General features: G+C 42.8%; 1 protein-coding gene across 1 annotated transcript; it reads right to left on the bottom strand.

The window, feature by feature from the left end:
* Positions 1-6,238: 6,238 nt before the first annotated feature.
* NDUFB4 (NADH:ubiquinone oxidoreductase subunit B4) lies at positions 6,239-12,644 on the bottom strand. Its single transcript, XM_004577870.3, has 3 exons — positions 12,400-12,644; positions 7,416-7,562; positions 6,239-6,384 (listed from the first exon to the last, which is right to left on the bottom strand). Exons 1-3 carry the CDS (start codon positions 12,577-12,579, stop codon positions 6,322-6,324), a joined length of 390 nt encoding a protein of 129 aa, XP_004577927.1. The 5' UTR covers positions 12,580-12,644; the 3' UTR covers positions 6,239-6,321.
* Positions 12,645-13,063: the final 419 nt, after the last annotated feature.

Below are 13,063 nucleotides of genomic sequence, written 5' to 3'. Positions count from 1 at the left end.
GATGCTGGCAATTGAAGGGAGAGGATTAGCCAATTGAGCCATTGCATTTGGCCCAAAGTTGATACTTCTTGTGATTATGGGGAAAACTGAACTTAAACTGTATGCCAGATTTGCTCCAAAATCTCAGATGTTCCACCAGCCATCCATCTCCGGGGAAACTCAGAGGTCTGATGTCAGCTGTCATGTGTTGAACTTCCTTTGTTCCTTTGAATCCTGAAGCTTGGCTGTGAGATGAAGGCACGCTGTACTTTCTTGATAATGCAAAACCGAATGTCTCCAAGAAGACACTGTTCTGTATCTCTCCAGGACACAGTGTCAATAGAATAAATCTTTCTGAGCCAGAAAAACAATCATACGCAAGGCATCCAGGGGGAAATAAAAGTATTAATCAAAGTTATAGATACAAATGGGTCTTCTAAAAAGAAAAATAGAATACAATAAAACTACTTTCTTTTAATGCAAAGATAGGAAGTGGTGGTGGAAATGTTGAACACCCAGCATCTTTTCATGTATCCATGGAATTATGTTTTCAGTTATTTTTAAGTGCTGCCTGTGTTTTTCAGGCACAGCACTTAATGGAGATAACTGCTCATACAGACCTCTAATATCATCACACACTCCATCAATGATCCTGAAAAATGCAGCAAGTGCTCTGCATTTCCCCTCAAAGCTCAGAGAGGAACTGTGCCATGAAAACAGATCATGGACTGGACTCGATGGGATTTTAGCCGGAACATGCATCTGATCTTTTTCCCTCATGGAAAGACATGAGAGGAAAACACAATTATTCGAAAGAAGGAGAAGGGATGTCATCCAAGGATAAGGAGTTATTCAGAAAACTGGCTCCTCACACATGAGCAAAGGGGAACTAATAGAGATAATATATTTAGACTGTCAGAGCTTTCAACAAGTTCACATCCAGGTGAGTCATCCCTGGATTGTCAGGGGTTGATTTGTTCTGTGTTGAGGGCTGTCTCAACACTGAAAACCAGGTCTGCTTGAGAATCAGCAGCAGCCTGCAATCACCCTGTAGCCTCCCACGCCCTGTGATCATCCTCTATGCAGGAGCTACAGTGATGCTGCAAGAATGCAAACCCCATCAGCTTAGTGCTGATGAGAGCCTTCAAGGGCTCTCCCTGCAACTGGCCGAAGGTTGCACTCCTTATGGGATACAAGCCTTATGAATTAGCTCCTGGTTGCTTTCTTCATTACACACTTATCATTTTTGAATGCTTAGCAGTATCAGTGTGAATTTCTTGTGCCCAGCGCCCAGGGCTAGTGGCATCAGACAGATAGAAGATGGCATTTGGTGTTCAGATGACGTGGCAATGGTGTCCTCATGAGAATACTCTTCAGTGTGTTTTGGGACATCGTTCCTGACTGACCAAAAAAACTCATATATATCTTTTGAAGTTGATTAAATTTTCAAGATCACACTGCTCAATAATTCTCAACATTAAAAAGTGCTTTAAAAAAGATTTACTAACCAAGACTTTCTCTGTATAACTGCTTTCTTTTAACATTTAGGCACCAAGAAAATACTGTGCATTTATACTTAGGAGTCTATACTAGAATAACAATCAATGGTAGATACTTGTTTGAATAAGGATTTATATTTCATCTCCTTTAAGCCTATATTCACTGAAAATAGACATGTTGTATCAGTTTAAATGAATAGTAAGTTTGAAAAAGCAAATAACAAATATACATGAACAAAAATACAGGCACAATGCTAAATCTCAGCAGTATATAAAATGTTGATTGAAACTTTTGATCATAATTTTAAAAATAGTAGTAAACATTGACATTGTCACTTTATAATAACTCAGTATACAATACTAGAAGAATATACTTAGGAAACAAAGGCATGGAGAACTTTTAAATTTATTTAGTTTATGCCAGAAGTCTGTCCAATGAGAAATGTTTGGGATACACACACAGTGATTCACCTTCAATGGTGACCGTTCCATCACATGGAACTTCAGTTCCCCAGCAGGGGATTCCAGAAATGGGGAGACTACCTCCACCAAGGTTTAGGAGCCCGCCTTATCAGTGATGTTTGTAGACTTTCGCGTGCCAGACAGCCCCTCCAGTCAAGGGCAAATGGCTCTACTCTACACCCTCTACTACTAAGGACAACAAAACAAAACAAAAGCACAGCATGCTGCTCCATTTGGGAGCGCTGCTCTGACCCATTCATGTAGGGATTTGTAGACAGCAGTTTTGAATGAACACCAGAAAGGATTCAGCAGCAGGTTGCTAGGTCACTCAACACAACAGTGTTAATACAGGACATTCCTGGTAGAGAAGAATGCTGCTTGGAGTCTCTTGAAGGACCCTGACAATAGGACAGCACAGATTCTGAAGGGGCAAAAGCAAGGCTTATGCTTGCCTTTTAAAAATGTGAAATTACTTATTTATTTGAAAGGCAAAATTACAAAGAGAAAGAAAAAAACAGAAAGATCTCCCATCCAGTGGTTCACTCTCCAAACTACCCCCAACAGCTGAGGCTGGGCCAGGCTGAGGCCAAGAACCTGGACTCCACTCAAGTCTCCTGTGTGGATGGCAAGGAGTCCAAGTTTTCATGCCATATTGTGCTTTCCAATGCACAGTAGTAGGGAGCTGGATTGGAAGCATAGCAACCACAACTCAAACTTGGATGCCAGCATTGAAGGTGATATCTTAACCTATTGTACCACAATGCTGGCCCAGACAATTCACCATTTCAAAAACAGCTGAGCATCCACTGTGAGATCAAGTGCCCATTCAGAGCTGCCCATCACTCTGCACACAACATCTGAAACACTGATCCACATGCTGCAGGGCACAACTGAAAACAGGTAAGCTTGCCAAGGGCTTAGTGAAGACACCAGCATGGGGATAACACTCAACAGAGGGTGGGCATAGGGCTCACCATGCAGTACAAGCAATGACCTGGCGGTCATGAACATGGTGTTGGCCACAGGAGTTAATTTGTGAGTGTGAGAACCACAAGAGGGAATCAGGATTGCTCTTGCACCATTACAGTGGCTCACACATGGGATGCCGCTTCCCCTCTCTGCTAATCCAGGTTCTTCTGGATGAGGATTCCCAGGTAAGACCACTTTTACAAGGAAAAACCAGTAATTTACAAATATGACTATCTGCTGGTCCTCTGGGTATTTTTTTCCCCCATTTGCTGGTTCACATCTCAAATGACCTCAATAGCCAGAGATGGGGTAGTCCAAAGCTGGGAGACAAGAGCTTTATCTGGGTCTCCCACATGGGTACAGGGACCTGAAGACTTGTGCCATCCTCTGCTGTCTTCCCAGGCCATTAGCATAGAGCTGGATTGGAAGTGGAACATCTAGAACTTGATCTGACACCCACATAGAATGCCACTGTTGCAGGTAGATTAACCTGCTACACTACAATGCCAGATCCCATCTCTCCTCCCCAGATTCTTACACCTGGAAAACAATAAACACGTTCATCCATCAAAGTAACCCTGATTGTAAGAATCTAGGGTGCTATTGCACCATGACGGGGTGAAGGATAGGCCTACTTCTGAATTTTCAGTTAGAATGCCCATGTATGATTGTTATATCAAAGGCCTGATAATGCTAGAATAACTACAGTTTTGATCTTTGAAAATTAAGGTCTTGGTAACTATCAGGATTTGCAAGTGAAAATCAATATACTCATATAAATAAGCTCTTTAGAGCATACTGTTCATCTATAGCACTGGATTTTTTTATGTCTTTGTCACCCTGATGTTTTAAGACTGAGCTACGCGGCATGGGGTAGCTGTATTTCATTGGGCAGTTTATTTCATTTTCACCTTCATGAGCCTATGTGTGAATGGGCATTACTGTCTTCATACTACAAATGAGGAAACAGAAACCCAGTGTTGATGTGGCAAGCAGGCGATAGCTCAAGTGCTTGGATCCCTACCATTCATGTAGATCCAGTTTGAGTACCTGAAGCCACTGAAGGCATTTGGAGTGAAGTGAATGGAAGCAGTCTCTCCCTTGCTTTCCAAAGAGATTAAGAAGCCTCCTAATCCAATTGCTAAATCTGATCAATGATTCTAGCCCAAATTCACCTGCCAAAACCTGTGCTGTTAGCCATTATACCTCTGTTCCCATCTCTACATTTCCAACCTGTCCACATCTGACACACACCTTGCCTTTCCATGCTCCTGTTTGTCCTGCCAGCTTTGTCTTCAGTGTAGACCAAACGCCAACTCTCCAAGTTCCTCAGACAGAATGATTTCCTTATCAGCTTGCCCACTGTATTAACTCTTTGCTGAATCCCTCACACTTTCATTACTGTCTTGCTGCATTTACTGTCGGGGCTGGAGACCAGACAAGGACATTGGTATTTAATAAAAGACACAAAATAAGCAAATAATTGTTAATGATTTATTCATTTTCATTGCAAAGGCAGATGAGATCCATGGAAAAGACAGAAACGATCCTCCATCCAGTGGCCACGATGGCCGGAGCTGAGCTGATCTGAAGCCAGGAGCGTCTTCCGGGTCTCCCGCAGAGGGTCCAAGGCTTTGGGCCATCCTCTGCTGACTTCCCAGGTCATAAGCAGAGAGCTAGATGGGAAGTGAAGCAGCCAGGACAGGAACCAGTGCACATAGGGCATCCTGGAGCTTGCAAGGTGAGGACCTAGCCATTGAGCCATATTGTGCTGGGCCCAGCAAATAATTTTTCAATAAACAGTGTCAGAGGATGTGCTCTTTAAGCATGGCCACCAAGTTAATGTCTTATTTTCCACTGTATTTTCAATATAACACAATACCTAGGTCTTAGCTAACACTCATATGCTTCTTCAATAGATTGTGAATCCTTGGAAAACAAGGATTCTACTTCGTCCTGCAGCTGTTCACAACCATCTTGAGTGCAGTGATTCCCAGGGGGTACTTATGCGTCTCTGTCCTTAGGATGTTAATAAGTCTTATCGTTCAGCTAAAGTAATGAATAGTAAAATGTGTAGACATGCAGGACAGGCAACAATGCACAGGCTGGCAGTTAGCAGTCTTGGCCATGGCCTCCCAAAGTGAGAGGTTTTACCCACAAGACCTTGAGCCACCTCTCTGCTGTCCCTGCTGTGGCTCTCTGCTCCTTCCTGTGCTGTTTCTGTTCATACTTTTCTGCTAAGTGATACTACAGCTGCTAGCTAGTGTTCTTCTTCACTGCCTGGAATATTCTAGCATTGTAGGAGCTGGAGCGTGATGACAAGAATCCCACAACAGTGTAATAACCTGAATCTTCTTGTGCCTCCAGGGTGCCTCATGCCCGCATCCCTCTGCATCATGCTTATGTCTAAGGACACTGGGTCTCAGTATGTCCCAGGGTATTTATTTTCATGAAGTATGTATGTATCAGTAAAGATGCTATGAGCCTATAACTATCATGGAGACTTCCAGCACAAATGGTCAGAAAAAGAAATGATACAAATCAGCTTCTTCTAGCATTTTCTCATGACTAAATATAGCATGCTTTGGTGAGCTCTTAGACACACACAACTGGCTTGCAAAACATCACCAAATGTTAGGATTCCTCCCAGCAAGATGCTGCTTCCAAGATCAGTCATTTTAAAAAATTATTCCCAATTTTTTAGTTTCCACATATTTTGCTTGTGAATTATTTCCATGCTATATTCAGATTAGGAATTTAAAGGAATCACAATTATAATCCTCTCAACAACTTCATTAACTGCTAACTGTCCTATTAAAATACCATCTAATTACAAATTAGCTGTAGATATCAGTTGCCTCTGATGAACCAACAATATTTTTTACAGAGATCATTCTGTGAGGTACCTCATCTTTCATACAGGATGATCACATAAATGAATAAACTTACAAAAATAATATGGGATGTTTTTACTTCAGTATTTTTCCATATTTTATATGAATGAGAGCTTTCCTCATTTCATCAGACTAACATACTTGTTTTAATTCTTAAGTGTTAGTGAACAGTATATGAAAATATACATGGAATCTCTTGTGAAGAATGCATTTAAATTTATTTGAAATATGTACTTGTAAGACATTACCTGACAAGTTGGTTATTATCCCTACTGTCTAATCTAGTGGTAAGAACAGTAATCGTAAGATCCTACAAGTATTTTTTTAGATTTTCACAACTAAATGACAAAACTGTAATTATTTTAGTATTTTTTTTAGTTGAAACATTTTTTTTTTCATTTTATGGTACAATTCCATAGGGTCTGGAATGCAACACAATAAAAACTCTGAAACCGGCGAACTAATGATTAATATAGGATTTATTTCAGAAAGAATACATATAGTCATCATTGCTGGATTTAGTATGAGATGCTAAATGTTCGATCCAATTTTCCCTCCTGGATAAGTTTTTCTTTCTTATCCTGTATAACATATTAAACAAAAACAAAAAAGGAATTAAGAAAGAATGCATTCTGGCACAATCCACTGTACAATTCTAAAAACAGAATAAACCACTCCCAAGACGAACTGCAAATCCATTGCCCAGGGAAATGTCAGCAAGAAAGTGAGAAAGTGCTCCTATTCAAAACCATCACCCCCACTTTTAGTGATTTTATCTGTGAGGCAATTAACTTAGCAGCTCATCAAAACACCTGAGCTCTAACAGGAGTGCTGAAAGGACAGGGGAGAGGGGTGAAGGCCTGGGGCTGCAGCCGCTGGGGGTCCAGCACCAGGAAGTGGCCTGCTGTCAAACCACCAGCACGGCTTTTTGATCATCATACATCCAGGCTTCTGACAGCAGGATCCCTTCTCAGGCTGCCTCCGCTTCTCTTGGAGCAAGGATATGACCCACTTAGCCAGAATTCCCACACAGGGGGAACACACTCGGTAATTTACATATTCTATTGGTAGCTGATCCATTAAACCAAGTATCATCTCGTTTCAAAACAAAGGAACTAAGAAAACAAATTTAAAAGTACACAAAGATAACATCTAAAGGTTAATCAGAATTTTAAAAACCTTATTTTCTGCCCATTTAACGAGGAAAAAATTAACTTTTTCAAGTTGTTTTGGTATTCCTTTGCTTAATAATCCCAGGATAATTTCCTTACACTATCTAAAACCTATACTAGGGGAATTCATGAGCTTAAGTTTAAGTCTTAAACACTTAAACTGATCACTTAATTACTTTAAATTCAAAAGCAGTCATTACATGAAATTGGTCAGACCAGAGGCTACCAGGAGTTTTTAACAAAGTATGTTTCTATATCAGTTGATACCACAAAGCAGTAAAAACCAAGTTTAAAACTGAAACCTATTTTTAACTCTGGCCACAAAAAAATAAAGAGACAGGTCGGGGGCAGGTAGGCAATCTATGCTAACAAAACACTAAATGAGCACCTCCCCAGGGGACCTGTCACCTGAACGGGAGACAACTAGTCCCAACACTCACCCTGTCCGTCTTGAAAACATAATACCAGAAATACAGGGGCCCAATTCCAAGCAGAGCTCCTAAGAGTGAGTTCTTGGGAGTGGGCCTGAAATTTGGATAGATGTTTGCTGATCTCGCGTATGTCCAACGAATTAAGGCAGGATCTTCCTGAAATTAACAGAAAGTTACAGAATTTAAGAGCCACATTGAGAAACACATTCACAAGGACTTTTGTGAAGCAACACAGGGGGCGCCTTCTGTTCTCTTCAGTATTTAGAGTAAATCTTAAATACTCCTAAGCAGTATCAGGATGGTTCTAGCATTTCTAGTATTTTCTGAGAAACAGATGCATCTGCTCAAATCCTATCTAGAAGTTTAAGATTTTTATGTCACCCTTCAGCTTTCTGTTTATCTATGAATCTTTTCTACCACAGACACTACTTTTTCTCCTTTATCATTTTACCCACCCTTCTCTGGTTGCTTTCTGGCTCACTGATTTTCATGAAGCCTGTCCATCAGAACCACACAGCACTCCTGATGAAGACAGGCAGATCATGATTGTTTCACCAAGCTTTGTATTTTGTTTCCAGAAACTTTTTCTAACAATCTCCTAAACTGGTTCTTAATGCCTACATATAAACTATCTGTCAGATTAAAAGTGGTCACCACAGATTAACTCTGAACTAAGCTTTTAAACTGACTTGGCCGACATGTTTTAAGCAAAATTAACATGTTCTGAGGCCAAAGCTGTGGTGCAACATTGCTGTTACACTGCTGTCTACATTGCTGGCATCCCACATTGGAGCACCAGTTTGAATCCCCACCACTCTGCTTCTGACCCAGTTCGCTACTTATGAGTGTGGGAAAGCAGTGAAAGATGGTCCAAGTACTTGGGCTTCTGTCACCCACACAGAGGATCTGGTGGAGTTCCTGGCTTCGGCCTGGCTCAACCTTGTTGGCTAAGTCATTTAGGGCGTAAGCAGCAGATGAAAATCACTTTTTCTCTGTCCCCCTGCCCTTCAAATTTTTTAAAAAGATTTGTTGATTTTTATTACAAAGTCAGATATACAGAGAGGAGGAGAGACAGAGAGGAAGATCTTCTGTCCGATGATTCACTCCCCAAGTGAGCCCCAACGACTGGTGCTGTGCCGATCTGAAGCCAGGAAGCAGGAACCTCTTCCAGGTCTCCCACACGGGTGCAGTGTCCCAAAGCATTGGGCTGTCCTTGACTGCTTTCCCAGGCCACAGGCAGGGAGCTGGATGGGAAGTGGAGCTGCCAGGATTAGAACCGGCGCCTATATGGGATCCCAGCGGGTTCAAGGCGAGAACTTTAGCCACCGGGCCCTCAAATTTTTTAATTAGCATACTTTACACCATTAAAAGATTTTAGAAAGGTCCAAGTTGTTGCTAAAGAAAATTAGATTTTGGTTAATAAAAAGCACTTGTATGTTTTATTAATACTCAAATAACTATCTAAGAATAGCAAATCTACCCCAAACACATAATTAAAGTTAATTAGCTAAATCCTCCAATGGTTTTACAAAACTCTTCTCTCCAATTAACTGAGGGATAAAAATAAGCAAATAAAATCAGTGTTAAGACTTCAATATGTATCCCTTCTCGGCCTCTTGGCTAAGATCAAGCGAAGACTTCAATATGTGACATGAATATTTAAGGTTCTAACTAATACCAAGAAATCATGCTTGGTAACATGAACATAATTTAAGTTGGGCCTTCCACAGTCCTATGCCTAGCCAAAGAGAATGCCAACAAATTTGCCCTGAGGTCATTAGCCAGAGCTCAAAGGGACAGACACCTTACGGTGGACACACCCCTTCTTCCAGTGTGCTAAACTCAAGGCTGTGGGCCTTTACTTCACACAACCCCTGCTGACACTGCTGCTTGATCAACTAGTAAAATTAGCATCTCACATTCAAATGAAAGCAAGCTCAATGGGGTCTTGTAGAACTGTCTGTATTATGCTTGTATTGCAAACAGAAATGGTAAAGAAGGGAAGATACAACGTAAGATGTAAGTTCTGAGGGGATGTTTGCATTCCGTACCTGAAAGGATTAAATGCATTCATTCTTTTATCTGTCCCTTCTGCTCAGGATGTATTTGACTCGCTGCCCAAGACAGACTTCTTAGTCTGCCTGTACCTGCAAGATCAATTTTCTAGCAATAAGACCTTTGCTTGGTAAATTCCTAACAGCCCTTTGACAATGGTTCATTGAGCCCAGAACACTAACAGAGGCTCCAAACACCCACTGTGACACCACTCAACATCCACTGGACACGATGAACATTTCCTCTGAAAATGTCTTCACTTGGTTTTCCTCCTCTCTGGCCATCCGCTCTTGCTCTTTTGCTCTTTTTCTCTGCTCACTCCGATTGGACCTTAAGCCTATTAATCTTTCTTCTCTAATTCACTACCTAGACAAGGCTGTCTAGACACGACTGCGAATATCTACAGGCTAACAACTGGCAAACTTATACTTCTAGCCCTGGAGCTCCATATATAATATCCAACTACCCACTAACACTGTTGCAACTGTCTAAGAGACGTCTCAGCTGTCACCTCCCCCAGACGGGTCTCCCTATACTCTGCTGCACTTCCAGACCTGATCCACTCACAGTCTTCTTCATCTTGGTTAAAAAGCAACTTAATTTTTCCAACTGCTTCAGTCAACAACCTTGAAGGCATCTAGGGTTCTTTCCTTTATGTCACAAACCACATTTCATCTGCTAGCAAACCTGGTTGGCTTTACTTTCAATACATACCTCAAAATGACCACTTCTCATCATCTTCACTGCCACCTTCCGGTAGCCAACATCCAATTAGACAGTGTTGCCCCCTTCAACAGGTCTCCCCACTCCTGCCCTATTCCCCACAGCCATTCTCAACCATACAGTAAGAGAGTGTGTTGCACTCCAAGTCCAGATTATGTGCTCTCTACTTTGCAGAAGTTCTTACAATGACATGTAAGGCCCGGTGGGATTTACTTCAGGGACCCGACCACCTTGCTTCCAGTTCAGCCGGCACCTTCTCCAGATCAGCCACAGTGGTCTCTTTAGTGTATTTCTTAAGTAACCAGACACACTCCTGCCTCAGGGGCTCCGCACTTGCTGTCCCCTCTAACTAGAATTCTACTTTTCCAGAGAGTACACGGCTAACTCACTCACTTCTTACAGATCTTTAGTCAACTCTCATCTTCCCTGGGCCTATTTGAAATTGCAACAGCTCATCCTCCCTGCTACATATACACATGTATCTGCCAGTAACCTGTCAGATCTCTTTCCCCTTACAATTTTTTTTCTCCCAGAGATTTATTTTATTTATTTGAAAGGCAGAGTTATACAGAGAGAGGGAAGATGGAGAAAGAGGAGGAAGGAGACAGAGAGAAAGAGATAGAGAGAGACCTTCCATCTGTTGCTTTAATCCACAAATGGCTCCAAAGGTCAAGGCTGGGCCAGGCCAAAGCCAGATGCTTCTTCCATGTCTCCCATGTGGGTGCAGGAGTCCAAGGACTAGGGCCATTCTCCATGCTTTCCCAGGCACATTAGCAGGGAGCTGGATGGGAAGTGGAATGGCTGTGACTGGAACTGGCATCTCTATGGGATGGCAGCATTGCAGGTGATGGATGGCCTTTTTCATGTTACTTATCACTGACATGTTAAATGATTTAGATTATTACTACTTGTCTCCCCAGCTGAAAGGAAGCCCCAGAGGACAGGGAATTTGTTCTCCATTGTTACCTCAGCATCTCACAGGCCCAAAAGAGATCCTTGGCAGTTACTGACTAATCAATCAAATGCATTAATAAATGATTCTGTCATGCATTCATTTAATTCACAGAAGCCCCAAAGAAGCATGTACTATTATCTCTATTTTTTTTTTTTTTTACATTAGAGAAAAGCTGAAACTTTCCCTGGAAAATGGAAGCTCTGGAGTTTAGACCTCAGGTATAACGGGGCCTTATTGTTTTTATGTATTCTTATTTCCTAGATTCTACTACGTGGGTACATGCATAATTAATGTGTTTCTATCTTCCCAAGTGAACAGGTTCTGGATGGAGACAGTTCAGCCACCTAGTTCACAGTGGATGCTGCCGGCTACACAGACCACAGACGGGATATCCTTTTCTATCACTTGCTAAATGGGTATCTCTGAACGAACCACCTGTCCTTTCTATGTTGTCTCCTCATCTGTACAATGGGGTGAGGCTGCAGCCAAGTTCTTTGATGAGTGGTGACACTGAATGAATTAACAGAGAGGATTTTGCCTTCCTCTTTCAACCCTCACAACTTGAATTCAAAACTTCCTAGAGAGAAACAATGCAACTGTTGGGAAGCCTTTTTAAAAAAAAGACATATTCATTTGTTAAGAAATAGTACCTACCAGTTTACAGGGCATACGGAAGGTGCTTGGGAACGTTAACAAATGATCTCATGTAACCTCACAATTCCCTGAAGAATACACATCACTTCCACCGGATCCAGAGTTAGGTAAACTGCCCAAAGTCACAGTTTGCCAGAATGTGGTGCTATGGAATTAGACTCCAAAGGCCAAAGCTTCAACAAACTGCAGGCTTATTTTATAAACAGAGACTGGAAAATCACTATATTGAACACCTGTACAAACTAGGCACTGTGCTGGTCCAATCGCGTGCCTCACTTTCATAGCTCTTAGGAGAAGAATAACTATATAATGCTAGTTTTTCAGACAGGGAAACGGAAGCTCGGAAGCGCCAACTAAGCTTCTCAAGGTCAGCCAGGTGAATGAGGAGACCAAGGCAGGACTCACACCCAGCCTCGGGGGACCTCGGAGCCCGCCCTCCGGGCCGCAGTGCGCCCTGACCACGGTCCTAAGGGCTCGCGGTCTGCGCCTGGACTAGGGGCCGCCCCTGGGATGTTGCTGGGGGGCTGGGGTCACCCCGAACCTGGTCCCCCTCAGCCAGTCGGGCTCCAGCCCTCGCCATTCCCGCCCGGAAGGCCCCCGACTCACGATGAGCCCTCGGCGATTGGGGTTGTTGTACTGAAGCAAGTATTCCCGTTTAAGCCGGGCTCTTATGGCCAACCGCTCCGCTTGCGCCTGCCGGGCTTCCGGAGATATGTCGTATTCCGCCGGATTGAGGGTAGACGGCAAACTAGCTAGGCCCGACGGATTATATTTGGGAAACGCCATCTTGGCGACTGGCGCACAACTACGCCTGCGCAGCTCTGGGCGCTTGCCCGCTTCACTTTAACCTTCAGTCCAGGAAGCGCGCCTGCGCTTTAGCGGACAGTCCAGTCCGGTGTTTAATCCCCCTTTCTCCCCGCCCACCTTCCAGGATCTGCGCGTGCGTAGTGTGCTGTCCTCGGCAGCTGAGCGGTCTTTGCCGCTGCTTTCCAGCTGCCTTATCTCTTCCCAGGTGAGGTTGAGCAGTGGTTTGGGGGACCAGGGTGGGAGCCAAGCCGCGTGACCCTGGGCAAGTCACTTACAATCATCCTGTCGGGCTAGCCAATGTGTTGTAAGAATCAAATAAGCAAATAAATCAATGCCAAAATGCTTGGCAAAGCATGATTCCCTATCCAAAAAAAATATTTTTTTTCTGTACGTTACCATAAAAAGGTCCATACAACTTAAGTAAACAAACAAACAAGCAAACAAAAAAGCCTTATTTTTTTAT

This window comes from Ochotona princeps, chromosome 3 (assembly GCF_030435755.1).
Source record: "Ochotona princeps isolate mOchPri1 chromosome 3, mOchPri1.hap1, whole genome shotgun sequence".
In the NCBI taxonomy this organism is placed as follows: domain Eukaryota; kingdom Metazoa; phylum Chordata; class Mammalia; order Lagomorpha; family Ochotonidae; genus Ochotona; species Ochotona princeps.
This window is presented reverse-complemented; position numbering and strand designations above follow the sequence as displayed.